At 42.5% G+C, this 27,736-nt stretch overlaps 10 protein-coding genes across 10 annotated transcripts; 5 read left to right on the top strand and 5 right to left on the bottom strand.

Annotated features, from left to right (window-relative positions):
* Positions 1 to 682: 682 nt before the first annotated feature.
* Positions 683 to 2,958, bottom strand: IL334_005542 (uncharacterized protein; the record flags this gene model as incomplete). The annotated part of the gene is made up of 11 exons (XM_062937254.1): positions 683 to 983; positions 1,049 to 1,139; positions 1,199 to 1,258; positions 1,310 to 1,442; positions 1,513 to 1,521; positions 1,596 to 1,622; positions 1,698 to 1,886; positions 2,234 to 2,288; positions 2,352 to 2,470; positions 2,582 to 2,800; positions 2,887 to 2,958. The coding sequence occupies 11 exons, from the start codon at positions 2,956 to 2,958 to the stop codon at positions 683 to 685; spliced, it is 1,275 nt and encodes a 424-aa protein (XP_062793305.1).
* Positions 2,959 to 3,550: 592 nt separating this feature from the next.
* On the bottom strand, positions 3,551 to 5,166 carry IL334_005541 (uncharacterized protein; the record flags this gene model as incomplete). Its single annotated transcript, XM_062937253.1, has 3 exons — positions 3,551 to 4,750; positions 4,931 to 4,980; positions 5,040 to 5,166. 3 exons carry the CDS (start codon positions 5,164 to 5,166, stop codon positions 3,551 to 3,553), a joined length of 1,377 nt encoding a protein of 458 aa, XP_062793304.1.
* Positions 5,167 to 6,274: 1,108 nt separating this feature from the next.
* Positions 6,275 to 9,576, top strand: IL334_005540 (uncharacterized protein; the record flags this gene model as incomplete). The annotated part of the gene is made up of 8 exons (XM_062937252.1): positions 6,275 to 7,987; positions 8,059 to 8,106; positions 8,162 to 8,405; positions 8,511 to 8,589; positions 8,655 to 9,185; positions 9,266 to 9,314; positions 9,380 to 9,462; positions 9,537 to 9,576. 8 exons carry the CDS (start codon positions 6,275 to 6,277, stop codon positions 9,574 to 9,576), a joined length of 2,787 nt encoding a protein of 928 aa, XP_062793303.1.
* Positions 9,577 to 10,044: 468 nt separating this feature from the next.
* Positions 10,045 to 12,444, top strand: IL334_005539 (uncharacterized protein; the record flags this gene model as incomplete). The annotated part of the gene is made up of 6 exons (XM_062937251.1): positions 10,045 to 10,329; positions 10,569 to 10,691; positions 10,836 to 10,890; positions 10,949 to 11,029; positions 11,168 to 11,470; positions 11,582 to 12,444. The coding sequence occupies 6 exons, from the start codon at positions 10,045 to 10,047 to the stop codon at positions 12,442 to 12,444; spliced, it is 1,710 nt and encodes a 569-aa protein (XP_062793302.1).
* A 545-nt stretch (positions 12,445 to 12,989) lies between these two features.
* Positions 12,990 to 13,938, top strand: IL334_005538 (uncharacterized protein; the record flags this gene model as incomplete). Its single annotated transcript, XM_062937250.1, has 3 exons — positions 12,990 to 13,168; positions 13,357 to 13,537; positions 13,753 to 13,938. The coding sequence occupies 3 exons, from the start codon at positions 12,990 to 12,992 to the stop codon at positions 13,936 to 13,938; spliced, it is 546 nt and encodes a 181-aa protein (XP_062793301.1).
* Positions 13,939 to 14,801: 863 nt separating this feature from the next.
* Positions 14,802 to 15,575, bottom strand: IL334_005537 (uncharacterized protein; the record flags this gene model as incomplete). Its single annotated transcript, XM_062937249.1, has 4 exons — positions 14,802 to 14,885; positions 15,043 to 15,169; positions 15,271 to 15,355; positions 15,533 to 15,575. 4 exons carry the CDS (start codon positions 15,573 to 15,575, stop codon positions 14,802 to 14,804), a joined length of 339 nt encoding a protein of 112 aa, XP_062793300.1.
* A 1,319-nt stretch (positions 15,576 to 16,894) lies between these two features.
* IL334_005536 (uncharacterized protein) lies at positions 16,895 to 18,562 on the bottom strand (the record flags this gene model as incomplete). The annotated part of the gene is made up of 5 exons (XM_062937248.1): positions 16,895 to 17,201; positions 17,303 to 17,480; positions 17,570 to 17,703; positions 17,860 to 18,213; positions 18,339 to 18,562. The coding sequence occupies 5 exons, from the start codon at positions 18,560 to 18,562 to the stop codon at positions 16,895 to 16,897; spliced, it is 1,197 nt and encodes a 398-aa protein (XP_062793299.1).
* Positions 18,563 to 19,451: 889 nt separating this feature from the next.
* Positions 19,452 to 21,892, top strand: IL334_005535 (uncharacterized protein; the record flags this gene model as incomplete). The annotated part of the gene is made up of 14 exons (XM_062937247.1): positions 19,452 to 19,733; positions 19,823 to 20,035; positions 20,096 to 20,184; positions 20,244 to 20,289; positions 20,353 to 20,438; positions 20,506 to 20,512; positions 20,612 to 20,800; positions 20,870 to 20,893; positions 20,961 to 20,969; positions 21,034 to 21,166; positions 21,234 to 21,293; positions 21,351 to 21,462; positions 21,570 to 21,778; positions 21,855 to 21,892. 14 exons carry the CDS (start codon positions 19,452 to 19,454, stop codon positions 21,890 to 21,892), a joined length of 1,497 nt encoding a protein of 498 aa, XP_062793298.1.
* Positions 21,893 to 22,656: 764 nt separating this feature from the next.
* IL334_005534 (uncharacterized protein) lies at positions 22,657 to 23,860 on the top strand (the record flags this gene model as incomplete). Its single annotated transcript, XM_062937246.1, has 5 exons — positions 22,657 to 22,729; positions 22,836 to 23,046; positions 23,200 to 23,508; positions 23,573 to 23,707; positions 23,830 to 23,860. The coding sequence occupies 5 exons, from the start codon at positions 22,657 to 22,659 to the stop codon at positions 23,858 to 23,860; spliced, it is 759 nt and encodes a 252-aa protein (XP_062793297.1).
* A 461-nt stretch (positions 23,861 to 24,321) lies between these two features.
* On the bottom strand, positions 24,322 to 26,946 carry IL334_005533 (uncharacterized protein; the record flags this gene model as incomplete). The annotated part of the gene is made up of 13 exons (XM_062937245.1): positions 24,322 to 24,350; positions 24,416 to 24,756; positions 24,827 to 24,917; positions 25,005 to 25,064; positions 25,140 to 25,281; positions 25,355 to 25,387; positions 25,457 to 25,516; positions 25,589 to 25,732; positions 26,072 to 26,117; positions 26,221 to 26,312; positions 26,439 to 26,574; positions 26,651 to 26,658; positions 26,776 to 26,946. 13 exons carry the CDS (start codon positions 26,944 to 26,946, stop codon positions 24,322 to 24,324), a joined length of 1,353 nt encoding a protein of 450 aa, XP_062793296.1.
* Positions 26,947 to 27,736: the final 790 nt, after the last annotated feature.

Here is a 27,736-nt window from a genome sequence, read left to right as displayed (position 1 = left end):
TTGGTAAGGAGGATGAACAGGGCGGAGAAGACCTCCAGGTAAGTGTTCTCCGGATTCGGGGATTGACATTGCGTCGTGGACGAGCTTCACCCGAGAATACTATCTACGATCAAGCTGATAAGAGGGTAGGATTATTAGCGGTAAATAAGGACTAAACCAAAAGCTTGAAATTTGGCTGAGCTCTTCGGTGTAAGGTTTTTCTGGCTTGTCTGGATGATATGGACACTTATATACACATGACAAGGCGTGAGTATGTGCACAGACTGAACGACAAAATGAAAAATAAAAGTCGAAAGATGGAGGAATAGGAGGGACAAAGAGAAAGAGAGAAAGAGAAGAAAAGTGGAAGTGAATGACCAAGATGGAACCATGAGAACGAGAACAACGTCCATCCAAGACCATCCGCGATTCGTTTACAAAAAGCGATACACACAACAAGGTCCGTGCATTCACTGCTAACAATTGGACCGTTATTCCATTTGCCGCTAATCCTGATGGTCTTCGTCTTTGTATTGAGTCAAGATACATTGTGTGATATGAAACAGATAGCTATATTCAACATGCACGGAAGGTTGAAGAAGAAACAAAACAAACACCAAACACCAAACATGCTACCTGTACCCTTTGACATCATGCTTTCCCCTAGGCTAGGTCTTCTCGTGTCATGAACATCTCAAATCCACTAGCACGCACGACCCGCTTCATGTGCTGATTTTCGATAATAGTAGCACAGCATCATACCTATAAGCTTAGCGATAGAGGCGCTACTCCGGTACTCTGTCTGGCGAAAACGAAGGCTGTTGGGATGAAACTCAAGATCACCAAGTATCTCCTTGACGACCCTAACAAGGCTAAGTTCGGAAAGCGTCTTGTCCTTATGGAGGTCCCAAAACATCGCGCCACCGAGGGATAATCTGTTGATATATTCGGCTTTTTTGGCAGCATTTTCGGGGGTATCGTAACTTATCAGTTCTCTCTTGGACCTATTTGTTCAGCAATATAAGTGAGTCTGTGGTACGAGTAAAGTTCAAATTTCCAAATGACTCACTTGTCGTAACTCCAAGAGGCTACAAGTGTGTCGTCGTGAATCACCACTGCACCATCGAGGGGTAAGAGCTTGTAGTCGACTTTAACGCAGCCTGAAGATGATCGGCTGGTGTCAAGTATAAGACAGCAGGAGTGGAGTCGAAAGACTTACTAGAGAAAGGATAGCCGAGACCCCAAGTACTACGAAAGGCGAGACCGTGAAGAGGTATGCCTTGATCGGTAATTCAGTTTCTGACTTGCTGTTTCCCTGGAAACGACTCACCCAGAATAATTTTGTTGGCCGGAATACTAAAATTTTTGAGACTTTGCACCACTTCTTCGATACCGAACATGAAGGCGCTGTACCCTCGAAGCCTCGCTTGATGTTCAGTTCTCTCAGTTGTTGGGAATAACCACTGTTTGACAACGAGTCATTCTCTTCCTCGTCTGCTGGGTTCGGCTGCTAGGCGGAGGACAAGTACTCACGTCGAATGCCTGTGCAGTAAAGCTTTCAGTCTCACTGAAATTAAAAGCGAAATACCGCCTTGCCTCAAACGAAGTCGGCTTACCTTCAGATTCCAAAAGTCTAATGCGGGCTGTATTGAATTGAAGCCGTGGTTATTGTCGTGGCATTGTGCACATCAGACGAGTACAAGTCCTTCCTCACTCACACATTCGAAAGCGATAAGATCCACAAAACTTAACTGAATTCTATCGCAGGGTATCGCAACACAAAGGAGATATCGGAAGTCAGGTTGTCGTTTGGAGACGGCCAGTCTGAGGAATCCGCGGTGGAGCTCTAAAAGAAGCATACGGAGGCCTTTAGCTGTCTGCAAGTGCGTGAGAGCTCCGAGGGCGATCTAAGAGAATAATCAACGTTAGCGTAAACAATCGAAGAATTCGCCAGTCTCTATCACACTGAGACTGCACGTTTCACCAGGAATGAAGATGTAACTTGAGAGGGGGATGACGACTGACATCGAGCCTGTCAATCACGGGCGCCACTAAATGAGCACACGATCTTCTCATTTATAGCTGAGTTTTGAGGTGAGTATCGAAGAGCAGTTACCCATCAAGTCTGAATCTTTCCACGAGGGTAAGCGCAGCTGACACAAAAATCCGTCTCCAGTCGGCGCGTTGCATCCCGGTGCAGCTCTGACACATTAGTTAGTGTATCAAGTGAACAAGATGCCAATATAAAGCTTACATCCCAGGAGTCTTGGCCTACGGGACTGCCGATGGACATCAGGACTTTGAGATTTCTGAGGAATGTAGCGTCAGCCATCACTTAGATCAGTCGAAGCAAAGCATGCGATAAATCTTACCGATTTCTCTTTTTGAGGAGATATAGAGACCCCAATATCCCGTTTAATTGCTCACCGTCTCCAAGAATAAGGCGATCTTCTTCTCTGGTTGAAAGGTGTGTCGTATCATCCATAAATGCCTTGAATGGTGAAGATTTTCAGCTCGTTTCCCTCTAGTACAGAGAAAGAAGACAAAGGGGGGAAAGGAAAGCGAAGAGAATAAGGGAAGTAAGGAGAGATGAATTACTTACCTCAGTATCTAGGTAAAGATCACCCAAGACGATATCACCGGTCGCTGCTTTGACTCGAGCAGAGCGGTAAATTAGGTGAGTCAGGTTCTCCACTGGAATCTGAGAAGGTGTATACTGCTGAGCGGTCCTGTCGATGATCAACATGGCTGACGTCAGCTCATCTGTAGATATCGGTGACAGGAAGGAAGTCGAGGTGAAGTAGAAGACGAACAAAGAATCCTAAGGAAGAAGTAAGAACATCAAAGTCAGCGTTCGTCCTGCTCATCTCTTGTAAGGTAAGACATTTCGATGAGGTCCAAAATTACATAGTAGCCAACAATTTTCTTGCCACCACTAGCGGAGGAGACAGGTCCGACTGATAACAAATTACGATTCATGGATGAACGTGCCGGTTTTCTGTTTAGAGTAGATGAACAGAGAATTATACAAAACGATATTCACAGAAAAGGAAGTAGCTCTGCGTAAGAATGTGAACGGATGGAGAGAAAGAGGAAAGAAGAAAGATGAAAAGGACGAGCAGAAGAATTTGTATCTAAGCGTTTTATAAATCGTCAGTTACTTGGTGCAGCTGTTACCAACGTCGTCATCGTACTTCGTTTATTAGTAGGTCCGTGCGATCTTCATTTTATCGTACTTGAAGAACACCTAGTGCACGGACCTCCCCATTACTTCAGCTGCCACATACTACTTGATCTTCGTTAGTAAGGATGATAGCAATGATACGATTAACCAGAGACCTCAGTGATAGGTACGGGAATTAAGCATGGCCTGCATGGAATGGAAGAGTAGATACTATAAATGTCAACAGCATATTGTACCGGAAATGAAATCAACAGAAACGTATTGCAAAATGATGGGAAAAAATGCTACAGAAAGATGGAAAAAATGGTTATTATGTGGTTGATGCGATTTGAATTAAAAATATTGATCCACAATACTTCAGTTACCCTCGCAAGTCGTTCCTTCTCCTTATGATCTTACAGCTTCGATGACACCATTCCGAACTTGAAGGTTATGAGTGGCTTTCATTGCTGCTACTCTTCCTGTGCCTCTCTTTTGTTGATGGGCGATATGTTCAGCTTTACTTGCTGCTACTCTGCCACTTGCTCTTTTTGCTTCGTGATTGATGTGTTCTGCTTTGCTTGCCGCTACTCGACCTGAACTTGCTCTTTTTGCTTCATGGGTGATATGTTCTGCTTTGCTAGCTGCGATTCTTCCATTCTCTCTCTTCTCTTCGTGACTGATATGTTCAGCTTTACTAGCCGCAACTCGACCTGAACTTGTTCTCGGTCTTCTAATCAAACGTTGATGTCTGCCCCGAAGTCCACTCGTGGAAAGGACCGATCTTTTTCGTGTTGATTTACATGTTTTACCTGTAGACGAAGCTGAGGTGGTAGCGGGCTGTGATGAAGTAATAGCTGAGGATGAATCAGCGGCATTATTGATTTGTGAAAGAGAAGCTGTTGTTGAATCCAAGGAAAGAGTGTATTCTCCTGTAGGTTGAGCGATTGTAGTTGATGTGGAAAAAGATGCGTTGTTTGCAATTCCTACGCCGTTAGAAGCTGAAACCAGAGTCGATTGAGTGGAGGTCGGGGTAATCGTAGTGTTCTTCGTAGCAGACACGGAAGAAGAGGAAGTTGATCCAGATGAGGAGGCACCTGGACCAACACAATTCGAACCTGCGAAACCAGCTGGAGTTGTGGGTTTTGTCGAAGCGTAATTTCCACCATATTTTACGTTTTTACCTGGATTTGGGAAAACCACATCTATATTCTCTATCGTGACACATTCGTTGACATTTGCGTTTGCGACGAAAGGAGTAGGATAATCGTTATCGTTTAGACCTGATCCACCATTCTTTATGGTGATTGGAGCACAATTATGATACATTTCTCTATTCCCTTGTCTGTTGAACCAGCCCCAAGCGAACAGAGCTTCGCCGGATGGTGCGTCTGAAGGGATAGTGATATCGGTAGTCATTCCATCGATTAAGCAACCACCAACTTGAGAAAAAATAACGTTCCAAGTTGATCCTTCATCGTATGACATTGATATCTGACACGAACCACCACCGTGAGTAGCTGTTCCAGCTATCGTAAAGTTCATGGTAGATCCAGCTGAATAAGTAGCGACGGATGTCATGTCGGATGATGGATTGTTGATGAAGCCCTAACAAGAAGAAAAATAGTAAGTTGTTGTTCAAGCGTGTTTGAGGAACAATAACAAAGGAATCGATCGTCCAAAGGGGAACAAGTGTGTACATTGCGAAAGGAACATGAGTATTTTCGATATCAGAAGGCGACAAATGCCTCGCAGCTGCCGCAACGGTGAATGGAGACATCGACTCACTTTACATGGATAAGTGCCATCACTAATCAACGGACTAGTCATTGAATAATCTAATTAGTGACATCTCGTCAGCTCTGTTCACTCGAAAGCAACAAAGTGCATAGCTCACCTTTGATGGCTTCTGGAGTGGCAGGGTTAAGAGGGCTGTGAAGTGGGTACGGCCAAGCAAGTTGACAATGTGCCAGAGCTCCACTTGCAAGAAGCAATGAAGTAAGAATGGCTATTCTTGTTGACATGTCGTGAAAATGTCTTAGATCGATACCCTAGTGGCGTTAAATTTCCTTTTTCCGCAGAATAGATGTTGTTTTTGTTGTTTTGATTATTTATTACAAAGGATAGGCTCAGCCTATGTAACTCTTGAGAGTGTTGTTGAGGGAGCAAAAGATATACGAAGAAGAATGCGAGAGGTGATTGATGGTAAAATGGTGAAAAAAAAGGGACGAAAATGAATGTGAAGTAGCTCTGTTCGTCTACAATGTGTTGAATGATGTTTTGACTCATAAGCAAGATCCATGTATGTCAAGGAGAGTATAACATATGAAAGAACAACGAGAAGAGACGTACCGTGCTCAGCACTGACCGTATAGCTAAGATGAGCTCTATGACTTTGTTGGGGAGCAAAGATGAAAAAGAGATAATGCAGAAGAAGAAGAAGAAGCAAAAGAAGGAACGTCAAATCAAGGATGTATCAATGATGAAACTGACTACATTGGACATTTCATTGTTCATGCATGTGTAAATGTCTGTGCTTTCTGTGCTTTGTGTGCTTTCCCACAAGGAGAAACACCGTGCATCGTAGGTGGTAGTTATAGGCAAAGTTGCGATCTGTGCCTGGAACAATAAAAGCCTTTCTTTTCGTATGATTCCTTCCCTGAATACCAAATATAAAAAATATACAGGAATAAAAAGAAAACGCGTCGCGAGAACAACTAAGAACAATAAGACAACGAGGAATTGGAAATACCTGTGTATGTAGAACCATCTGTCGTCGAGATAGTAGATTACCTTCTTGGTTTTCAGTGAATGGGTTCGTAGAAGTGTGAGAGCAGTGGGTCACGTCCCTCTGAACTGACCTGTATGCACAAAATGAAAAACACAGCATAGCTCTGGTCTCTCTTGTTTCCAACCCTCATTTATGCGCTACAAAGCTGGTAGGCATTACGGAGATTACCTCTTTCTCCGTCTCCATTTCTGCGAGTCACCTCCACTCAATGAGCAATGTCCACTTTTCGCCTTCACAGCTGCAACTCTTGAGTTTATAAGAAGTTGAGTCATAGGTGCACTGCTCGATGATACATACAGAGACATCCTTTGCTGCTTCCTACTATTCAAGAGTAGTGGATGATGTCTGGTCATCTGAATATGTCAATTGATTCAGGTAGAGAGACATCTGAAGATCCATCAGATGTAATTTCACCTCCTAAATCATCTATACCGCTTCCTTCTTCTGCTTCTGCTTCTTCAAGTCCCCAGTCACGCTCACATTCACGACAGACAATAACGAATTCCACATCAAAGTCGGACAAAGCTGTACCATCAAGATCAAGATCTAGAATCGATTCTGTCTTGATACCCAGAAGGAGCTCAACGTGCTCAAGATCCACCTCAATGTCAAGATCTACTTCTCCCGCAAAAAGGAAGAATGAGAAAGGGAGAGGAGCAAAATCGACTTCTCCAGAAAAGCAAACGAGGAAACTCGTACTCGCATCAGGAACAGTGTCCGAAACGAGTCATGGAGATGGTGAGGACCAAGGAGACGGACTTGCATCCGGTGTACGGAGGAAGAAAAGGAGGATACACAGCGGAGTTGAAGAATTGGATGTCGAAGTGGAAAAAGGGTTGGACCATGACAATGCAGAGGCTCTCGGCGAGCAAGATCGATCTAAAGTCTTGTCCGAAGAGGCAAGTAGTTCCGTGCATGACGGCGAGGAATTCTCAAGACCTACAAACGATCAAACAATACCAGAGGAGGATAGATCACAAGTTATCGTTGATCACACATCAGCTGAAATGATCCAGACCACTGCACCCGGTGGTCACGATGGAACAGATGGAAAGGAAGATCTGAACCAGAAAGTAATACAAGAAATTGGAGAAGATCCGCCGGATATCAGTGTACAAGTGAATGACGAAGACACACTCATCGAAAAAGCAACACTTAATCAAAACGAAGCTCAGTGTCCTTCGGACGAATTCTCTCTTCCCACAACCATAGAAAAGGACTTACCGATGGAGGATGCAACAGTTGCTAGTCCTGGATCTGAATCTATTCAACCTAATATTTTACCTTCAGCTACTGTCGGGCCTATCAACGCTGCTGCTAATTCTACCGAGTTGCCTGTTGAATCAACGACATCCCTTGAAGGAGTAAACAAAATGCAAGACGAAGATGAACCAATCTCTCCTGCTCAAGTCTCGGCTAAAGATGAGATTGTGGTCGAGCGACAACCGGCTTCTAAGGATCAGACACACCCAATTGCACACATAGAGGGGCAACCCGTCACACCACCGCTCTTTCCCATAGGAGTTTCAACAGAAGAGGACACAAAGGAGAGTATTTCATCACAAGACAATGCAGGAAGGCCGACAGAGACTGAAATTGATCGAATGAATAATTTCGGGGACGCAGCTGTATCTGCAGATCAGGCAGAGATTGTAACGGACCATCACGCATCTGATGCCCCGACCGAGGAGCGAATCAATATCGATGAGCACTTCATTGTGGAGAGTAAAGATACTGTGAAGAACGCCAACGAGGAAGAAGAACGAGAAGGAGGCGAGAGTGAAGGTGAAATGGAATTGGATCCGTCAATGCATTATGAACTCCCTCTACCGCACGAAGATGAACAATCAAGTGTTGATACAGGTCAAACGCCTACGGCTACTCCTGCACCTTCGTCCCCTACAAAATCGATTTCTTCCACTTCTAAACCTACCAAAAAACCTGCTCCCGCGAATAAGAAAAAAGGTCCTGCCGGTAATACGAAGAAAACCTCTACGCCTACTTCTAGCAGTAATCTTCCCAAGAAAGGTGGAAAAGGTAAAGGCAAAACAAAGGTATATCGCATTTAAATCTATGTTAAAGTACTCTAAATTTGTTGACGCTGATCCCAAACTTGCATATATAGGTGGAGGAATTAAAAGCTGATTCAAAAGCTAGATCAACAACTATCTTTGTAAGTTTATCCTCCTCTTTCCTCTTCGAGGCATTCATTGATGACTTCCGAATAGGATGGAGCATCCTCATCACCTCAAACACCGAGTAGATCAACATCATATATGAATTCGCCAAATCCATCTCCAGATAAGAACGCAGTGTATTGCGTTTGTAGAAAACCCTATAATGAAGAAGACGATGAGGTCTTGATGGTCGGCTGTGAGAGTTGTGATAATTGGTTTCATCCTCCTTGTGTCGGTTTGAGTGAAAGTATGGTAGAAGCTTTAGATGTCTATATCTGTAAAAGCTGTGAACGGAGTGAGTCGTTCGTTACTTGTCACGAGAGAAACGGAGATCACCTGGATGAAGCCTCGAGCTAAGCGATCTCAGAATGAATCCGGCTAACAAATGATGCTGTAATAGGTACACACCAAAGGACCATTTATAAGCAATTGTGTAAAAGAGAAGGATGTACAAAATCCGTTGCTGGCACATCTTCAAAGTGAGTCCGCTTCATCAGCAGTATAAACGAGCATCACAGTTTATCCATTTTCATTGGTTGTCCAGGTTTTGCTCCCCTTCATGCGCTTACCAACATTCACAATCATTACTCTCTTCTTTGACAAACAAGAACACCTTGAAACAACTTGCTAAAACGTTCGTTTCTTACCCTGCACCAGAACTAGGAGTTCACGTAACTCAACATCGCGAAACACCTATTCCAACCACCAAAAACCCACGACAAGTCAATGAAGACCGATTGATGCAGTTAGAAGCCCAAATGGAAGAAGTGGAAAAGGCAATGACGGTGTTGAGGAAGCGTCAAGATATCCTAAAGCTAGCTGTAGAGAAATGTGAAGATTTACCTTCTATAACGGCTGTAGTGGAGGAAGAGGAAGTCGAACAGAAAAAAGGAAAGAGAAAGAAAGGTTCTGGCGCAGGTGGAGGGGCTGGAGGATCGAAAGACGATAGGCCTTGTGGATGGGATAAATTGTTGATTCTAGATGATGGCGAACTGACTAGGCTTGCTGGCGTTCAACAAGAAGAAGAGGGAAGGCTCTGTATGAGAGGTAGAAGGAGATGTGATAGACATCAAGGGTGAGTAATTTCGAGTTTAGTAGCTTACATTATATGTCTGAGAAAATACGAGTCACTGATGCCATGATCAATGAACATAGATGGCAGAAGACCATAGCTGCTCAATTGAAGGGCGAACAGACCAGTCTAGTAAGTTCAATTTGCGTTTCAGTCATTCGATGTCAACCTAGTAACGCTCCTTCTTTTATTGCCAGGAACGAATGCAGAAACGTCTGAATGGATTTATTGAAGATCTGAAATCCTCCATTGAGATAAAATCATTTTCGGATGACATCCGGTGAGTACTTAATACATTAGACTACACACGAAAACAGGAGAAGAAGAAGGAGCTAATCAGTTTTTGGATTGTAGGAATGGATTTTTAGAGAAAAAAGGTACTTTAAAAGGTTAATCGAGTTTCAGCGCCCCAATTTAGCATATACCTTCCAGTCACCAATGGTGTTTGTACCAGTAGAAATGGATCTTTTGTATTGTATGCATCTACTCATACTTTGCTCCGCGAGGGATAAGCAAGCTTGAAGCCTGAGCATGCAGCGTTGATCATGGTCGGCCGATTGTTGGAATTCCGGGGTGATAAAATTCCAAAGAACGGTGGAGGTGACATACACAGTTTTACATGAATTGGAATGACGTCAATGGGCTACAAAGTCATCTTTTCCACCTCAACATGATGCAAATTATGCGAACAATGGATGCATCACCCCTAGTACGATTTCAGGCAGAGACTTTGCATTGCAATCATCAAGAGAGATTACTTTGATCTGTCTAGTCAGACACACTGCGTCACCATACCCATACCGACTACTTCTCATCACCGTCCCTTCGAAGAGCTGAACGACCTAACGGGGAAGACGACAAGATGAACCGTACTATCTTAACTCGTAAAAGCGCATTCTTGCTTCCAATTAGACCCAGACCATCACCTCTTCCTACCAACCTCTCAAGACCAAACATCGCCCTCACTGCATCAGGATCAGGATCAGGATCAAACCCAGGATTGACAGTTGGTCAAGCTCTATTCCCTCATTTGAAAGGAGTTAGATTCTACGCTACAGATAAAAATGGGGGAAAGGAGAAGAAACAGGGAGAGGTGAAACATCATAATCGAGAAGATCAAAACACCACTTCTGGTGCTGCTGAAGAGGTGAGTGTTTGTCTATCTTTATCAATGGTTGGGGAACGAAAGCGGAAAGAACAATAGCAGATATTTTTATCGTCTTCGAAAGATTTGCTGCTTCTTTCGTTGGAAATGTGGACACAAATCGTCAATCTTCAACCATTGAGCGTGCATTTGTGTTGCAGTCTCGCTGAAGGTTTCTTGTCGATATAAAGACTCACGCTGGAAAAAAGATACGTAGCTGACAAAACTGTCAATCGCTACAGCTCAAAGGAATGACCAGGGATTTCGCAAAAATCATCTCTGGATCAACACCTGAAGCTGCTGCTGCAGGCGCCAGAGAAGTATCTGCTGCAGGAGCCCATGTGGGAGGCATCACAGAAGACTTTGTAAGTTCTATCAATCTCGCCTTCAGTTGTCACCATTTGGTATCGTTCATCTCAGCGTGTATAATTATCACTCATTCTGGCTATCTCATTATCTCCAAGTATTTGCCTTTGCTGATGCTGAAACTTCTATGAATATTCATGTAGATGTCAGTGACTAAAGGAATGTTCACTTCTGTACCTAAACCTGTTTTATATACTGGTGAGTTTTTACTCTTCCCAGCTATTTTGGGGTAGACTGATTGTAAGGGAATTTCTAGGTCTCGCCGGTACTATCCCATATCTTGGTACATCCCTTTCTATTGTTGCTCTTGCCAGAGAAGCTTCTTTAGCTGTTGAATGTAAGTGAAATATTTTTCACGATCATGGAGGAAATCTACCAAATGGTAAAAGACCTCACATCTTCCCTATTATTCAGCCCAGTACCATCATATCTCAGAAGTATAGGTCGCTCATATATTGATCTTGTTATCATATAGCTGGTGGAGAATCTCCCGCTGGACTTGATTTAGCTACTGCCCTTTCTTACTTGCATACGATGGAACATATTCAGATCACTTACGGTGCAATCATCCTTTCTTTCCTTGGAGCATTGCATTGGGGTATGGAATTCGCTAAATTAGGTGGTGAACAAGGTTATTCAAGATTGATACTTGGTATCGTACCTGTCTTAGCTGCTTGGCCGACGTTATTGGCTACTCATGGTGTAGCGTTGGCTGTTCAATGGTTCGGTTTCACGGGAATGTGGTTGTTGGATCAGAGAGCTACAATAGCAGGATGGAGTGAGTGATTTGGTACCTCGAATCTGGCAAACAGGATGGGGTCACAGGGAAGATGGTCATAAAAACGCAATACGCAATACGCTGACAATGCCTTTTTTTCTTCCATGATAGCCACATCTTGGTACTCCACTTATCGATTTTACCTTTCACTTATTGTCGGATTCTCTATCATCGGCACTTTGGTTGGAACATCAATGTACGGCGCGGGAGCTGGAGCGATAACAGATATCCATTCACCCCATTTACAACATACCACTGAAAGAACTTCTGCTCTGAAAAGACTTGACAGGGTAAAAGAAAGGAATTATCCGAAATCATCAGATGCAAAAGTGAATAAAGTGCAAGGTAAAGTAGCTGGACCTATTCAAGTAGAAGAAGAATCGTCAGGTGAAGGATTCCTGAAATTGAGAAATATCCAAAGGGAACAAGAAGAAAAAGAAGAGGAAGAACAAAAACAGAAAGAAGAGGAAGAAGCCAAGAAACAAAAACAAAAGGAACAAGATGAAAAAGAATCTAAACAAAAGAACGATTCTCCAGATGGAATGAAAGAAGGTCAAAAGAACAGAGCTGCGGGTGAAAGTGAAAAAGATCAAGGTAAGAAGAAGGCAAAAGAGCAAGGTGCAGATAAGCAACAATCTGGTGAAAAGGAACAAGACAAAGAAGGTGATGATGATAAGAACGATGAAGGTGAAGGTGAAGATAAAGTGGACAAGAAGGACGAGGGCAAAGAAAACAAGAAAGATGAAGGAAAAGAGAAGAAGAAAGATGAAGGAAAAGAGAAGAAGAAAGATGAAGGAAAGGACAAAGACCAAGGTAAAGAGCAGAAAGACAAAGGCAAAGAAGACGACGCCGAAAAGAAAGACAATGGTAATGATAAGAAAGACAATCAAGGAGGGGATAACAAAGATGGTAAACAGCAGAAAGCAGCAGAAGAAAAGGGAGCCGCCGGAGACAAGAACACCGGTATGAAATAGGTCAATGCAATGAGATGAAAGGGAAAGACGATAGGAAAAGAAGTGAAAATCCAACCTAGACTGTATCTAAAGTAGAAAGAAATGTAGCGTAGCGTAGTATCAAAAGGAATGAAATTGAATATGGACAATGATCACTGGCCTGCGGAAGTACCAGTGGTGACGGTATTCTTTGACTACAAGCTTTCGTCTCACATCCCTGCCTGGAAATTGAGTGGGATTCGATACGAGAGCAAACATACCTCAAGATGGACACGAATGGCATCGTTGAACATTGAGCTATGTACAGACCTCAATGTACACATTATCTACGTTCTGACATAGATCCGACCATCCTTGATGTTTCGTTGAATTTGCTCGCTGACTCTTTTGACGTCATCGGTAAACCACCGAAATTGATTTTTCAACGTCGATCATCATTAGAGTGGTTTTACCAATCTCTGTTGAAAGACAAAAGTTTGAACTAACAAGAGCATCCTAAAGCTAGCTTACCATCTCGAACAAAGTCAAGTACTTACGATACTTAGGGTTCCCCTTCACCCTCAACCATGTCCCCTTCAACATCAACATCAGCTTCGACGGCGCCATCACCGCAACCACCTTCTGACGATCCGAAATCATCAAGATTACATAAAGCGAAAGTGAATTTATCTTATTTGGCATTTGGTTCTCAAGCTGCTGTAGTACCTGCTTCTTTGACTACCAGATCGGCATTGACTACCACTAGGCGAGTCTCTCTTACCTCAATGAGTTTGGCAGATAATGCTATTGGAACCAAATCTCTTATGTCAAGTATAACTGAGTGAGATACTGATAATTTCGTCTGTATTACTTACTACCTCTCTATCACTTGCGAACCAACCTCGCCTGTCTTCACCCACTCAATCGGCATGTTTATCATGGTGTTATATGCAGATACGCAATCCGATATGTGCTCAAGAGACTGTTGAGATACGCGAAATACGCAGCTATAGGAGGGGCAGTAGCTGTTTTAGGAGGCGGCTTAGTCGGAACATTAGGAAGTGGAATCGCCTTTTTCGCTGCTCCTGGTATAGGTGTAGGAATGGGAATAGGTGTTATCACTGCTATTACAAAGGTGAGTACACACACATTCTTTGTCGTATCTTATGAGGTGTATACAGGGAAGATTGATTGATTAGGGCATATATATATAACATATATATAATATATATATAACATATATATAACATATCAGTGTCCTGGAAATGGATAATGTTGAAGCTGGGTTTTGGGTTTTGGGTTTTGAGTCTGACATTGAAGAAACTGACTTTGACTTTGTGTGAAACGCAGTTCGGCTGGAGACATCGTGGAAACTATTTCAGAGGTGGTATATGGGAAGGATGGAATGGGATGAAAGTCCGTGCTAACGAAGGACACGATGGTGCGAAAGATGAAGCTTTAGATGCTGCTTCCAAGGAGGAGAACAGGAAGAAAGAGAATAAATCGAATAGAGCAGATGTTTGGATGAGGGTCTAATGCCTTCTACGCTCATTGGATGTTGCCTTTCTTTCCGGTGTCGATTATTGGGGCCACCAGAGTAAAGGAGAAAGAGGCGGTGGTGTTAGATGTATTACCTACATATATCTTTTTTTGGTCTATCTTGATGTCGATGTCGGATTAGAAAGATGATCATTCGACAGGCATGCTTTTATAAAAGATCATATCATGTATTGGTTAGTCACATGATTTAAACGAAACAACCTCTACAGTTTTTGCCTCATTATCAGTGGTCAGGGACCAAGGTAGAGAAACATGTTCATCGTCCTGCTAGAACAGAACACAGAAATTGGCAAATGTAAGATATTAGATCAGAAAATGTTAAATCAATGATCGTAGATTGATAATACAACACTGAAAACTACAGATGAAGCTCATTCACGTCCTCTTCTTTTGGGTTTCTTGTTCACTCTGCTTATATTCGTGAAAGTAAACGGACATTCGGTTCAGTAAGAGCACGATGTCCAGGAACTGAGATGATAACCTGCTTAGAATATCCAAGCTCAAATCAAAATATCTTTCAAATTGCTTAAAACGACTCATCAGCTTTTCCTCGAGGTTGTCCAAGCTACATTGTCCTTCCAACTCCCAAATACTCAAACAACCATATAAACGCACATTCTCAATTCAGAACTGAAACGGATACCTGATCGGACCAAAGTTGAAACACATCCAATACCCAAAGAAGCATGATCGGCACCACTGCATTTTTATGTTTCCTCTTAGCAAATTTGCCGAGTCCGAAAAAAGTACAGCGATATCTAAGAGTAAGAAGAGCCCCCCTTGTCCCAATACACTAAATCTCATCCTATCCTCATCTCATAAATGTTGGAATGAATGGTTTAGTGACCGGTTTGTCGTCTTTGTTCTTGAATGACATTGGAGAGTTCTTCGATCTTTCTCTTGGATCGGAGGAGCGTACCGAGCTATTCAGGAATAAGGCAGTAATTAGCAAGATTGACATATAGAGTATGTATACATCGCTGGGAGCAAACCATAGAGAGAAGCGTTGTGATGATGCGAAGGACGTATGGTAACAGGTTCTCTTTTGGGTAGGTTGAGACAAAATGTAAAAACACTCACTCTCTTCTTGGTGAGTTTCTTAGCCTTCTTGTCCTTTGAGTTTCTCAACAATTCCATTACTCGCTTCTCGTAAGGGGAGAATCCAGCGACTTCTCGGATGATGTTTTTGACAAAGGTTTTCTTCTCGCTATTGATATGCGAAACAACAATGCAAAGTCAGTTTTTATCCTTCCACCATGTATAACCAATAAACGCAATCATGATACTGAATTGTCGGAAATGACTCACGTCTTGATACCTTTCTTGTGAGAAGGTTTGACAGATCGGGGAATGACAGTGGTAGGTCGTCCCTTGTTGGCACCGTATCTGAGGTCTGAAGTGAGGACCAACAATAGATTAGCATATTACCCTCTGATCATCTTCCCGTCCGTACACCATCTCCTCGTATTATCTCCATGGTAATAATTTTCCTTAGTCTCCCCCCGAATTTCCTAAATCTGACCTTCACTTCTATCCTCTTTCATCACGGCGTATAAAGAACAATACCCACTAGATCGGGCTTTGGGAGCAGAAGACATCTCGACGTCGGCCATTTTGACTAATTTTTCTATTCATCCAAATATCCGCAATACAGTCCAAAGCAGATCACAGCAGTCAATGGCATTTATTGCAGTCGAACAGATCCGGTGAGTAGCGTTCAGCAAAATGTCGGTGTTAGTAGGAAAGAAGGTAATGTTGTGATGATATTTGGGTGAATAGTTGACGTTGATGGTTGCAGTTGATGATGATGATGTTGAAAGAATAATATAGGGGATTCACTAGATCAGCATAACATCCTCTTTCCTACCGAAAGGCATGCATTCACTTACGGGTTTGTTTTGCAAGGTTAAAGAAGAAGAAAGGGAAAAGGCTGATAAAGAATGTTTTTCAATGAGCTTGATGAAGATCCAGCAACGATGGTGAGAGTGGATGAGAGAGTGAGCAAGGGACAGCACCATTAGACAATGGGCTACGTACGGTGTTGCAGGTGGGTGAAAGAAAGAATTCTTCACTGTAAGATTGGTTTTGCTATTTTGACGGAGAAATAAAACTCAAATGCCGATAAAGAGCAAATGTGGCGAAACTGCTTCCTCATTGTATTTACCAGCGAAACTCACCAATCCTAAATCCTGATAGCTAAATTCAGGACTGACGTGGCATAACTCTGCCTGTTTCCCACGTGGACTCGTGTGGGAAACAAATCTGTATCACAGCAGTGTCCAATCTGATCGCCTGGACAGTGCATATATAAAGGTAACGATTGAAATCCGAGATACGTTTCTTCTTTTCCCTTTTCTTCACACATCAATCCAGACTTAAACCATAATTACATCCTTTAAAATACCTCCACGGATTAGTAGTTTAATGGCGTCTGGAAAGAAGAAAAGTACAAACAGCCTGTTTATAATATATCTTTTTTCGACGTTTTTAGTGACGGAAATAGGAGAAGATGTTTCGCTTAGGGCTTACAAATTAGATCTTCATCATGAATCGGTTGTTCTCGTTTTGACAAGGAATACGATTGGACGATGAGGACTAAATTGAACACACTTTGTCAGACCAAGGATGGGTGGACTGGAAGATGATATTGACGGACTGATCAACTGATTTCATTGACATATTGATTTCAATCCATCTGACAACGAGAATAGAAACAAAAACAGATGATAGCATACAGTATCAGAAACTACAAAGCATCGTATTGATATGTCCATATGTCTAAAGTACATCTACGTCTATGAATGTATTAACAATTCACAAAGTATCTAGCAACACAGCAAGCCGAAAGAAGAGTAATAATATCCTGACGTGACTGGTGTTCCTCGAATCTAGCAATTATCCGTCTGCCTCCATGCCCATTGATTGCTTCTCCTTACACTATCAAGAAGCCCATCAAACCGAAAAAGATGCCACCCAATACGGTCCATTTACCTATATTGGCATTGACGCTCGCATGAGACTTTTGGGTAGCTTTATCACCTGATAAACTACTGGCACCCGCTCCCGCGAACAACTGGATATTTCTGAAATAGACAAATTGATCGGTAGGGGTTGCCCAAGATGAATCATCACCTCCGAAAAAGGTCGAAAAGAATAATCCTCCTACTGAAGCTAAGTTTGCAGAAGTCCGAAGTACCAGATTGTTGAATTGTAAAGCTTGAACCCCGTTATACCATAACCTATATTCGCGTATCAGCCTACTATTTCAGATGAAAGCGAGCGAGGAGGATATGAAGCATAAAGTCTAGGATAGTTTATGAGTTCGAAGGGTTCGACTTACTCTACAACACCATTGGCAGTTCCAACTTCATTTAGGACAACTAATAATTGTATAGTTTGCCATTGTCCAGTTACGAATGAGAAAGAACCTCTAGCGAGAGAAGTGCCATAATCTGAATTACAGGTGACTTGAGACTGAGAACAGAAATTCTTTTGTGAAGTAGGGATGTATGCGTAAACTACAAGAGTGCGATGTTCCATCTATCAGCATTTCCTCGCATCAAGGAAAGAGGAAGATATCAATCAGACAGCGAAATTATCCGCTCACCTTCACCAGCACCGTTAGGTCTCCACATTAATCTGGTACTGAAACATGTAGAACCGTCCGTTTCATTACCTCCTGAGCATCCTTTCGTGTCTGGACCTCCTCGTAGTCCTGGTAATTTCCCACCTTGATTCCAGCTATAATCGTACAACAAGGTATCAGTACACAGTTTACTAAAACATTTGAGTGTGGACGACAGAGGAAGTCTATTTTTGGAATTAAATGCTATTCCTACTCATAGTCCACTCCTTTCGCTTCAATACACCAGTAAGAGTCTATGGCAATGAACTCACGCATATCCAGTAGGAAACCAAACGTCATAACTCATCATCATTCTTTCGTATTGACCATCTGAGGTAGCATTACCACTTGTCACTTTGGCGTCGGTCGTATTCAAAGGATTAGCATAAAATTGTGTTCCACCTGTTCTCTTGCTATATGATCCTTGAGGATATTCGATTCTCAATGCTGGTGATTCCCCATTGAGTGCTGTCGAAGAAGGGTAGGCCACTGTTGTAGATGTTGTTGATGTTGAAGTTGAGGAAGTCGCAGAAGATGTTTTTGTTTTTGTTTTTGTTGAAGATGTGGATGAGTCTTGTCTTCGTACTACGGTAGACGTAGATGTTGATGGATCAGGTGAAAATACACTATATGATACCAAGAAACAGGTAGTCAGTATTTGCAACTAATGATACATGCTTTTGATAAAAGCGATTATATCCTTGACTAAAATTAGTGTTGTTGAATAAGTCAAGAAAGTTGTTCAACTCACATATCGGAATTACCCCAATCAACACCTTTTTTATAATATAAGCTCCAATTATCAACTAGCCAAGTATTTGCATCTGCACTGTTCAAAGTTTGGTCTGGGAATGTAAAATTGAATGAATCTGTTAGACCATATGTTGACGTTATTGACGATGCTGTAATTGCTGATACCTGGAGTCCAGTGGCGAGAAGACTTATTAGGATTGGTAGAAAAGAAATGGAAGACATCTTTGGGCCTGAGAATATTCCTCTGACCTATTTCTGTTTCTTTTGAGATGTTTATAAGAGACTGATTATATAGACAATACAGGTAAAGAACTTGGACGATGAAGTAAAATGTAAGTGCGAAAGTCGAGGTAAAACGAGTAGGCGAATGTGATCGGGAATTCGATGTACTAGATTTCAATTTTGGGCTGGTTGTTCCTGGGTTGAAACTACTTTCTAAGAAATGATGATGCTAGTATCAATCTATCTATCTATTTATATGTGTTCAGATGATCTATGGTATTGGAAATGTAAGAGGACAAAGCTAAGAAGGATCCTCATCGCCTCCAAGTCTTACCAATATAACGGGATGAAGATGAGATGGGACCTTTTTCTAGGACCTGGAAGGTTAAATATGATCCGGGTTGTTTACGTTTTTATTTTTACATTTTTGATGGTATTTTTGACAATGAGACGCGTCCCTCTAACGTAAAAATAAGATACCGCGATGACTTACTGGGGGATCTACCGGGTTCAAATTCAAAGAAGAGTATTTGTCTGCTTTTCATGTATAGCACGATTGATTCCACACATCTAACATGTGGATACTGACACAGCTTGTAGGGAACTGATAGCTATTAATACGATTGACAAGGGTGTTTCATGCATCTACCGCAAGGTACTGACTGCAACCTACTATATGTTATTTGCTCCCTCCAGCCATAAGCACCGGTACGTGAGCCACGTGCATCGGGCATGTGGCACGTGATGCTGTGTGGAGCCCCTTCTGAAATTCCCACACCACACCCCTTTGCCGACGTAAAACGCAGCGAGAAACGTTGGTTAAACGTCTCAATATACATCATCATCATCATCATCATCATCATCACCATCAAACAAGAGGGATTCCCATATGCCCTTGAAAGTTCAGTCTAGCTCAGCAAACGTAGTGGAAAGACATCAACCCATCTCCTCTCGTAGAATCAAATCTATCCCATTCCCCTTCTTAGCCTCTTTGATCCTACTTGTTATCTTAGCTTTACTTTACGTCATGGGTTTAGGTAATTTGTTATCAGGAGGAATTCGACAACACTTCAATAAAGGATCAACATCAGATCCAAATCCCGAATATGATAGTAAGGAAGTGGAGCATTTTTCATCCAACAGTGGGGGCAAAAGAGTCGTTGGTTATTTTGTAGGTCCACTTCATTGAATTGCGTGCGGCAAAGCCACACTTGAGAAGCATAACTGACATCATCATCTTCCTCGGTATAATTTGGATAGGTCAATTGGTCAGCTATATTTCCAGATTTACAATTTACGAGGGATTTTAAACTGAGTTTCATATTATCTCCTTTGGATAGGGGTATCTACGGTAGAAAATACTTTCCTCAACAAATCCCAGTGAATCAATTAACTCATATCAATTACGCATTCGCAAACGTTAACAAGGAAACTGGGGAAGTGTTTCTAAGTGACTCATGGGCTGATGTAGAGGTAAGCTTTTCAACCTTGACCCGCCTTTTATGCTCGTCGAAGACTGATGGTAGTCTTTAGATCCACTTCGAGGGGGATTCATGGAATGAACCTGGAACAAACCTGTATGGTTGCTTCAAAGCCATTTATTTGATGAAGAAGAGAAATAGGTGAGCCGTGATAATGACCCCTTCATCGGGGTGATATCAGCTAACAATTCGGCAATCAGAAACCTCAAGGTTTTGCTCTCGATTGGAGGATGGACCTACTCTCCTGTAAGGTGTCGATCATGAGACAGTCCTCTGACAAATAGCTGATTCTCTTTCATCCATCGCCAGAACTTTGTCAATATCGTAAACCACAATTGGAGAAGGAGATTTGTGGAAACAGCTGTCAAACTTGTGGAAGATCTTGGAATTGATGGGTAAGCTGATAAATTTGTCAATCCATATGATGGCCATCAACCAGCTGACCCCTCATGATGCAATCAGGCTTGACGTATGTTCCCCTAACCTTTCGTGATCCTCATATGACACCGCAATTTTCTCTTTCTGGGTCGACCATATCTCCAAGTGCTGACGATCTCACACCACATAGATCGATTATGAATACCCCCAAACATCTGAACAAGCCGTTGCGTACGTCAGCCTTCTCGGTGAACTTCGTACGGGTCTTGTCAAACTCGCACAAAGCAACAATCAACCTGCGTCTCAATACCAATTGACTGTCGCTGCTCCATGCGGAATGCAGAACATGAAGATTCTTAGAGCAAGGGATATGGATGCGGTAAGTCCGATGGGAATATATCGTCGTGACACGAGTGAAGATCAGTATGCTGACAGAAGCTTTTCTTAGGCGTTGGATTTCTGGAATCTGATGGTCAGTTCCTTCTGCTAAATCAGCTCCGTTGGAAATATGCTGAACATCGTTTTCTTGTGTGGCTTAGGCATATGATGTGAGTATTTCACTGCTCGCTCCTCAATATGCTGATCACTGATGATGGTGACATCAATTTGCAGTTCGCCGGATCATGGGATCAGGTCGCCGGTCACCAATCGAACCTTTACGCAGACAACCCTGAAGCTAATTCCGTTGATAAAGCAGTCAAGTTCTACAGTCTCCAAGGTATTCCAACAGAGAAGCTTGTTGTCGGTGGGTTATCAGCTCGTCGCGAATGGAGTATCAAACGTCTTCACCTAGCTGATCGATTCTCGGTTAGGCATGCCTTTGTACGGTCGAGCATTCGCTAATACCGACGGGATCGGTCGTCCTTACCAGGGTGAGTATCTTACATCTCTTGATTCCTTGCGCTTCATCTGATAAGTCGATGCTCCAGGTACCGGTCCAGGTTCTTGGGAAGATGGCATGTGGGATTATAAAGTTCTGCCCCAACCTGGTGCGCAAGAAGTCAACGATACTCGTCTCGGTGCTTCGTACAGCTACGATCAGTGAGTAGAGAAATGGAACAGCATGTTTCGCATGGAAAAGACTACTTTACTCCTGAACATCACAATTAACATCCGATGATATATGCTGACCATCATCATCGACTTAGACACAAGCGTCTTTTGATCACCTATGACTCGCCTACGATAGCTCGTCGAAAGGCTCATTATATAAAATCGCAAGGTCTCGGAGGGGCTATGTGGTGGGAGCTGGATGCGGATAAAGACTCATACTCCAATCAAAGTTTGGTCAAGATTGTGAAAGATGAATTTGGGACTTTGGAACAAAGACCTAACGAGTTGAACTATCCTCATAGCAGTGAGCTTCAACTTTGATGCCGACCAAGTCAAATTCCGTCAAACCAAGCTGACCGTCCTTCTTTCATTTGTATCAGAATATGATAACCTGAGACGTGGAATGCCAGGACAGTAGTTTATGCTTTTGAATGATGAAAGGCCAGAGAACACGATTACGACAGAATTCGATGTATATAACCCAGCATTTTGATTGATTCCCCACATTGTAGATAGATAAAAACACTTGTTCAAACTTTCAGTCACATTCATGTCATGTCATGTCTTATGCCGTATGTGTCTACCTTTAGAGTATCTTGTTCCTGTCGTGCACTACATGAGATGTCTTGTCTTCAGCCGTCTGCAAGATGAAATCCAATGCTCCAATCAGAGCTCTTCTGGCATCTGTTGGGATCTGGCCGAGCGATGTTTGTTGTTGGCTTCTCAATGTCCAATATCGGATGTGATGAAGGCTTTTAGCCGAAAGATGTACAGCGATGTTATGGCGTCATCATTCCTAGGTGTCATTCTAATGTTGCTTCTACTTCGCAGCCGTATTATGGAAGACAGTCGTACATAAACGGACTTACTGTAGGCTTCTCAAGGATACACATTGCACGTCAAGACAATAGAACTTTCGGGGCTCCTACCTGACAGAGCAGAAATCGTTCCAACGTGCTATAGCTACCATACCAATTCGAATCACGTCATACTTCTTCATCAATCTTCGAGTGTGTACCTTCGGCCGGGAAGACGCCAAACAAAAAGTAGAACATAGCACATCAGATCATGTCTTTCTCACGGTATATAAGTCGAGTGAGGATATTCAGTTCACCCTCTTGTCGTCAACATACATATCTTCGAGGTTCATCATCTTTTCCCTTGAGAAGTAGATCGATAACGATGTCAAGTACTCAACATGCTAAAGGCAGTCAAAGTGGTTTACCACCTGATATCGAACAATTGAATGAACAAGGTAAGTTATGCATACATTCTCCTACCTCCTAGATACTACACGGACCTCGAAGGACGACTGAATACGTGTGACTTATGTGTATTTTCGCGTCGTTGTGTTACTGCAGGCCCAACAGCAGCCCAAGTAGACGAATATTTATCGTCTAAAATCCTTCATCCATATTATGGAGGAGATCAGTCTTTGGAAAAGACACAAACAAGAGCAAATGATAACGATATCCCTCAAATTCAAGTATCTCCTTTACAAGGTCAATTCTTGAGTGTTTTGGTAAAGAGTATAAATGCAGAAAGGGTTTTGGAGATTGGAACTTTAGCTGGGTAAGTCAAGGGTTTCCCCTTTCCACCTCTCTGTTCCTATATCTTACTCTCATTGGTAATCCCCTCTGCCGGCGTTTGTGCTCCCCTTTTTTGGAGGATTGGTCCTCCAATTCCTGTGCCTTTCACGTCTGGGTTGACTTGATCTATGACCAGTTACTCAACATCCTTCCTATCCAAAGCACTTCCGTCCCACGGACGAATTGATACTCTTGAGTTAAACCCTCATCACGCTAGAGTCGCCCAAGAGAATTTCTTGGAATCTGATTTATTTCCATTTCCAAAAATACATATTGGTCCTGCACTTGACACACTCAAGAAATTAAAGATACCTGAAGAAGGTCCATACGATCTTGTTTTTATAGATGCTAATAAAGATCAGATACTTGATTATTTCCTTGAGAGTCTGGGATTGGTCAGGAAAGGTGGGGTTATAGTGGTTGATAATGCTGTCAGGAGAGGAAAGTGAGTCCACTCGAATGTCATTCAATACCTCAGTTTTTGGAACCCTCGCTTAATTCGTCAACAGGATTATCCCCTCTGCTCAAAATGATCCAGATACGAACGTGGAAGGTTTGAGGAAATTGTACGACTGGATAGAGAAAGATAAGGGTGAAACAGTCCTTTCAACTGGAATCCAAACTGTCGGTTCCAAACAATGGGAGTGAGTAGATATCACATTCCTAGCCACAGCCACCAATTGGTAGACTGGATGAAGCATGTCCACAAGTTGGATCGTGAAGCATATCTACGAGGCTTTGAATGCTGATCCCCGTAATCGCCCAGTGGGTTCGTCATCGCCACCAAGCTTGTTTGATTGGTTTCCCGATGCCGACTCTGATCGAAAGATTGTATCTGGTGGTATAACTTCCACCGGAGAGATGTTGAGCGAGCTCTGGAGTTTTAATATGGAATCAGTCAGAATGTAATCGTATGAAATATGGAATCAATCCCATTGTATACGTATGTAACATCGAATCAATCAGATTTTATTCGTATGAGCGGCCAGTAGGATTAGGATATGCATGTATCATGAAATGAATTCAAAAAGCCGAGCAAACACAAAGACGAAGGCAACCCATCGATACGGTGTGTACAAATCAAATAATGAACTCTTCCGCGATGACAAATACGAAATACGAAATACACTTTATACACCCATGACAAATCAATTCATTGACTAACCGAGTCTATCAATACAACCTCACTCCATTTCATAAACTCATTAATCGTCAAGTCATCGGGTTCTCAATTTGTAGACGCAGTGAACGGGAACGATCAAAGTCCGTTTCGAATATTATCGTATTCTAGTTTCAATGTAGCTCAGCAATCAGCCACCTTGTGGTCGTATATGATCATGAGCTACTCTCACCTGAATTAGGATACTTTAATCTATTCTGAGTATTATCCAAACCACCTCCATTCCTTTTGAAAGCGGTAACGACAGTATCGACAAGACTATATCCGATATTGGTATTGATAGGAACATTATTTCCTCCTCCTGGGACAGGTGGACAAGTACATTTTTGACCGTTGGAGTCTAATCCTTGTCTTGCGGGTCTATCAGGTAAACTTGCTGCGATAGGTTGTAATTTAGTATAATCACCATCAATTGACCAATACATCATTCCACCGATATTGTGTGAAATCACATAGTTGGCTTTTTGAATTGCTAATGTTGGTGTATCGAAGGAAACGACTCTTCCTGTTGATCTATTCGGGTTATTTGAGAAGAATATTTTCAGCAAATGGCACCGCTGATTTCCCCGTTCACTGTACTCACGGGTTATAACTCCAGGATCCTCCAAGAGCAGCATCGTATTGAACCGGATCACCATCAAGTGGCAATTCGGCGGTGTTGTATTGTTCGTTCCCTGTATGTAAAGGACGGTGACAGAGTTCATGAGATGATCTAGCACACTCGAACTTTGTTCTTCAAAAGGTATCACTGCACTACTCACCGGAATACGAAGTCCACATCCCTCGAGTCCCAGTAAATCCAGTTCCGTAAAGTGGCAACCCTAATAACGACAAAGAAGTCATTCAGCTTGAAGACTTGTTGCTCGTACACTATGAATATATACTATTTGACTTACCAAGATTGAGTTTTCTGGAGTCAACACCTGAATCGATATAATGTTGTAGACATTGTGATCCAGATGCGTTCACATCGGAAGATCTCTTATCGGGTAGAAGATTTGATGCAGGAAGAGCCATATCTGTCCAAGGTCCGGAAAACTGGCGATAGTGCGGATATATATAAGCCATTTGAGATACTATGCAGATCGGGAAGGGAGGAGAGAGTACTCACGTCGTATGCCATTAGATTCCAATAATCAAGGTACTATGAGCAAGGCCCATAAATTAGTATCTGTTTGTCTGAGCAGATATTATGTCATATGATCATACGTACCTGATCCATACCACGAACATCTTGTGCAGACCAATTAGGAAAACCACACGCTGCGGCCCACTACGTCGGAAACAAGCAAAAAAGGCTGTTCAGCGATGCTACACCTCGACTTGCTGTGCAGAGACAACTTACAGAAAGAATGAAATGACCACCTCCAATTTGGCTAGCAGCGTTGTTAAGACTAGTCCTCAATCGTTTGAAAAGATCAACGAGAGAAGCAGTTTGAGCAGTCATCGGACTAGAACAAGTATGAGTGTACCAGTGAGCTCTGGCGATCTACTAAGGATCGGATGTGTGGATTTGATCACTAACTATTCTATAGAGGGGCGAATGATAAGAGTCAGCGCGAATGATCAGAGTCAACGCGATTTATGAACCCCGTTTGGCATCAATAAGTGAACACGACGGTAAGCTCACCGTAATCAAGACATAATCCATCGAATCCTAGATTGGTCACTAGATCCGTGGCTGTGCGTGCAAACGTTTCTCTCCATGCTTGACCAATGATACCGTTGAAATTTCAAATAGACTTCAACTCAGCATAGTCATTACCCGCATAAACAGATTTAACCCTTAGATTACTGAACATAGTGTTGTAAAACAAGATGGACGTACGGATGAATATGTAGCACCTCCTATGCCTAATTGGATTTTTAGATTCCTATATTGGATTATAGCAAAAAGTTTGCTTTAATACATATCATAACCCTCCTTTGAAGCATTTTCCACATCGCAAAAGGTCTGCTAAAGCTGACGGAACTCACCTGTTATTCTTTTTTAATAGGAAAAGTTGTTTCAAGTTCCCATATAGGTTGTTACCTTGATCATTATCTGGATTATCACCTGGATAGGGGAACTACGTAAACAGCAAGCACGATAGAATGAGTCAACTAAAATCATTCATTCGATCAAACACTCGATCCGAGGAGGGGTCTTTGATATTGTGGAAGAAAAGTTCTATATGGGAATCGTTATATCTCACTTGAGTATCCGCATAATTGTCACCTAAATAAACCGCTCCACTATTTCGATCAACGTTGGCAAAAGCGTATATGATATGAGTGAAATCCTTTGCTGTGATATCGTTTACAGTGAATGGATCATCATTGTATATGACCCTATTAGATAGATCCATTGACAAGTACAGATGCGCCATCAGATCTCGACAATCGTTTGCGGTCTCGGGTTGCTTACCAGTTTGGCTACGATGATCAATGCTTCGTAAGTTTTTCTCGAAATTCAAATCAAGGTGGCAAACGAATCTAGATTCATGGAATGCTTGTGAGGGGAGAAGCGAGATGAGGGTATGTCCTACTCACATAATATCCTACACTTCTGTATCCGTGCCAACCTGTACCATCAGTTTGTCTTTCTTCCAATACACCATGGTCACTTCTAGGCTGAGGATGATGGAGATATCCTAAAGGGAGAGAAGTTGATTCAGTGAATGGTATAAGAGAAAGTAAGGTGAGGAGGCCAAAGTAGTGCATCTTAATGGCAAGTATAAGATGGGAGTGCAGTGAGGTATGATGATTAGATCAAGGGGTGGCAAACAGCTAATGGAGTGTGGGAGGAGTCAGAAGCAAGCGGAATGAAAGGGCAATAGGGAGAAAGAATATGGCGATGATTGCGAGATTATGAGGTATATATACGCGCAGCAGAGTGATGTGAAAGCAGTACATCGCCATCCTAGCATTTGATGTTTACTTATAAATCATCAGACCATCATGATTCAGCGGGTTGATAATCAGCTGTTACAAAGACCGCGTTATGAGCAGCTAAGGAAACAAAATGTTGATGCGAAGATCTTTGTACCTCGTTTATTGAGCATGGGTCAGCGATCGGGCTGACAAGTGTCCTTCAGATCGAAGTGATATCATCAAGGACTTGGTTATGAGGTAGCGAGCAGACCCATGACCAAGCCAAGGATTGATCCTCGTGGTCTAAATTGCGGAATTCTAAGGATTGAAACCTCAATGGAGCTCATTTACAGTGAAGGACCGGTCAGAATGGGTGGAGATCGAGGCTAGCTCAAAAGGGGCATTAAAATTGTGTTGTAACTCAGTAGTGTCGATCCTTCTCTCATCATCGGTTTCTACATCAGTGGCAAGGTCGAGGTTGTCCACACAAACCAAAGAGACAACAGCCAATCTACCGAGAGGTGATGTAGGTGCATCGCATGATCGTCCGACGACAAGGAAAGACCACCGATTTGAAGATCATTGTAATGCGATCCAATGATGCAATCATTTGACCTATGTGGGTACTATGCATGGTGAT

The sequence above is a fragment of the Kwoniella shivajii genome, chromosome 7 (assembly GCF_035658355.1).
Source record: "Kwoniella shivajii chromosome 7, complete sequence".
In the NCBI taxonomy this organism is placed as follows: Eukaryota; Fungi; Basidiomycota; class Tremellomycetes; order Tremellales; family Cryptococcaceae; genus Kwoniella; species Kwoniella shivajii.
This window is presented reverse-complemented; position numbering and strand designations above follow the sequence as displayed.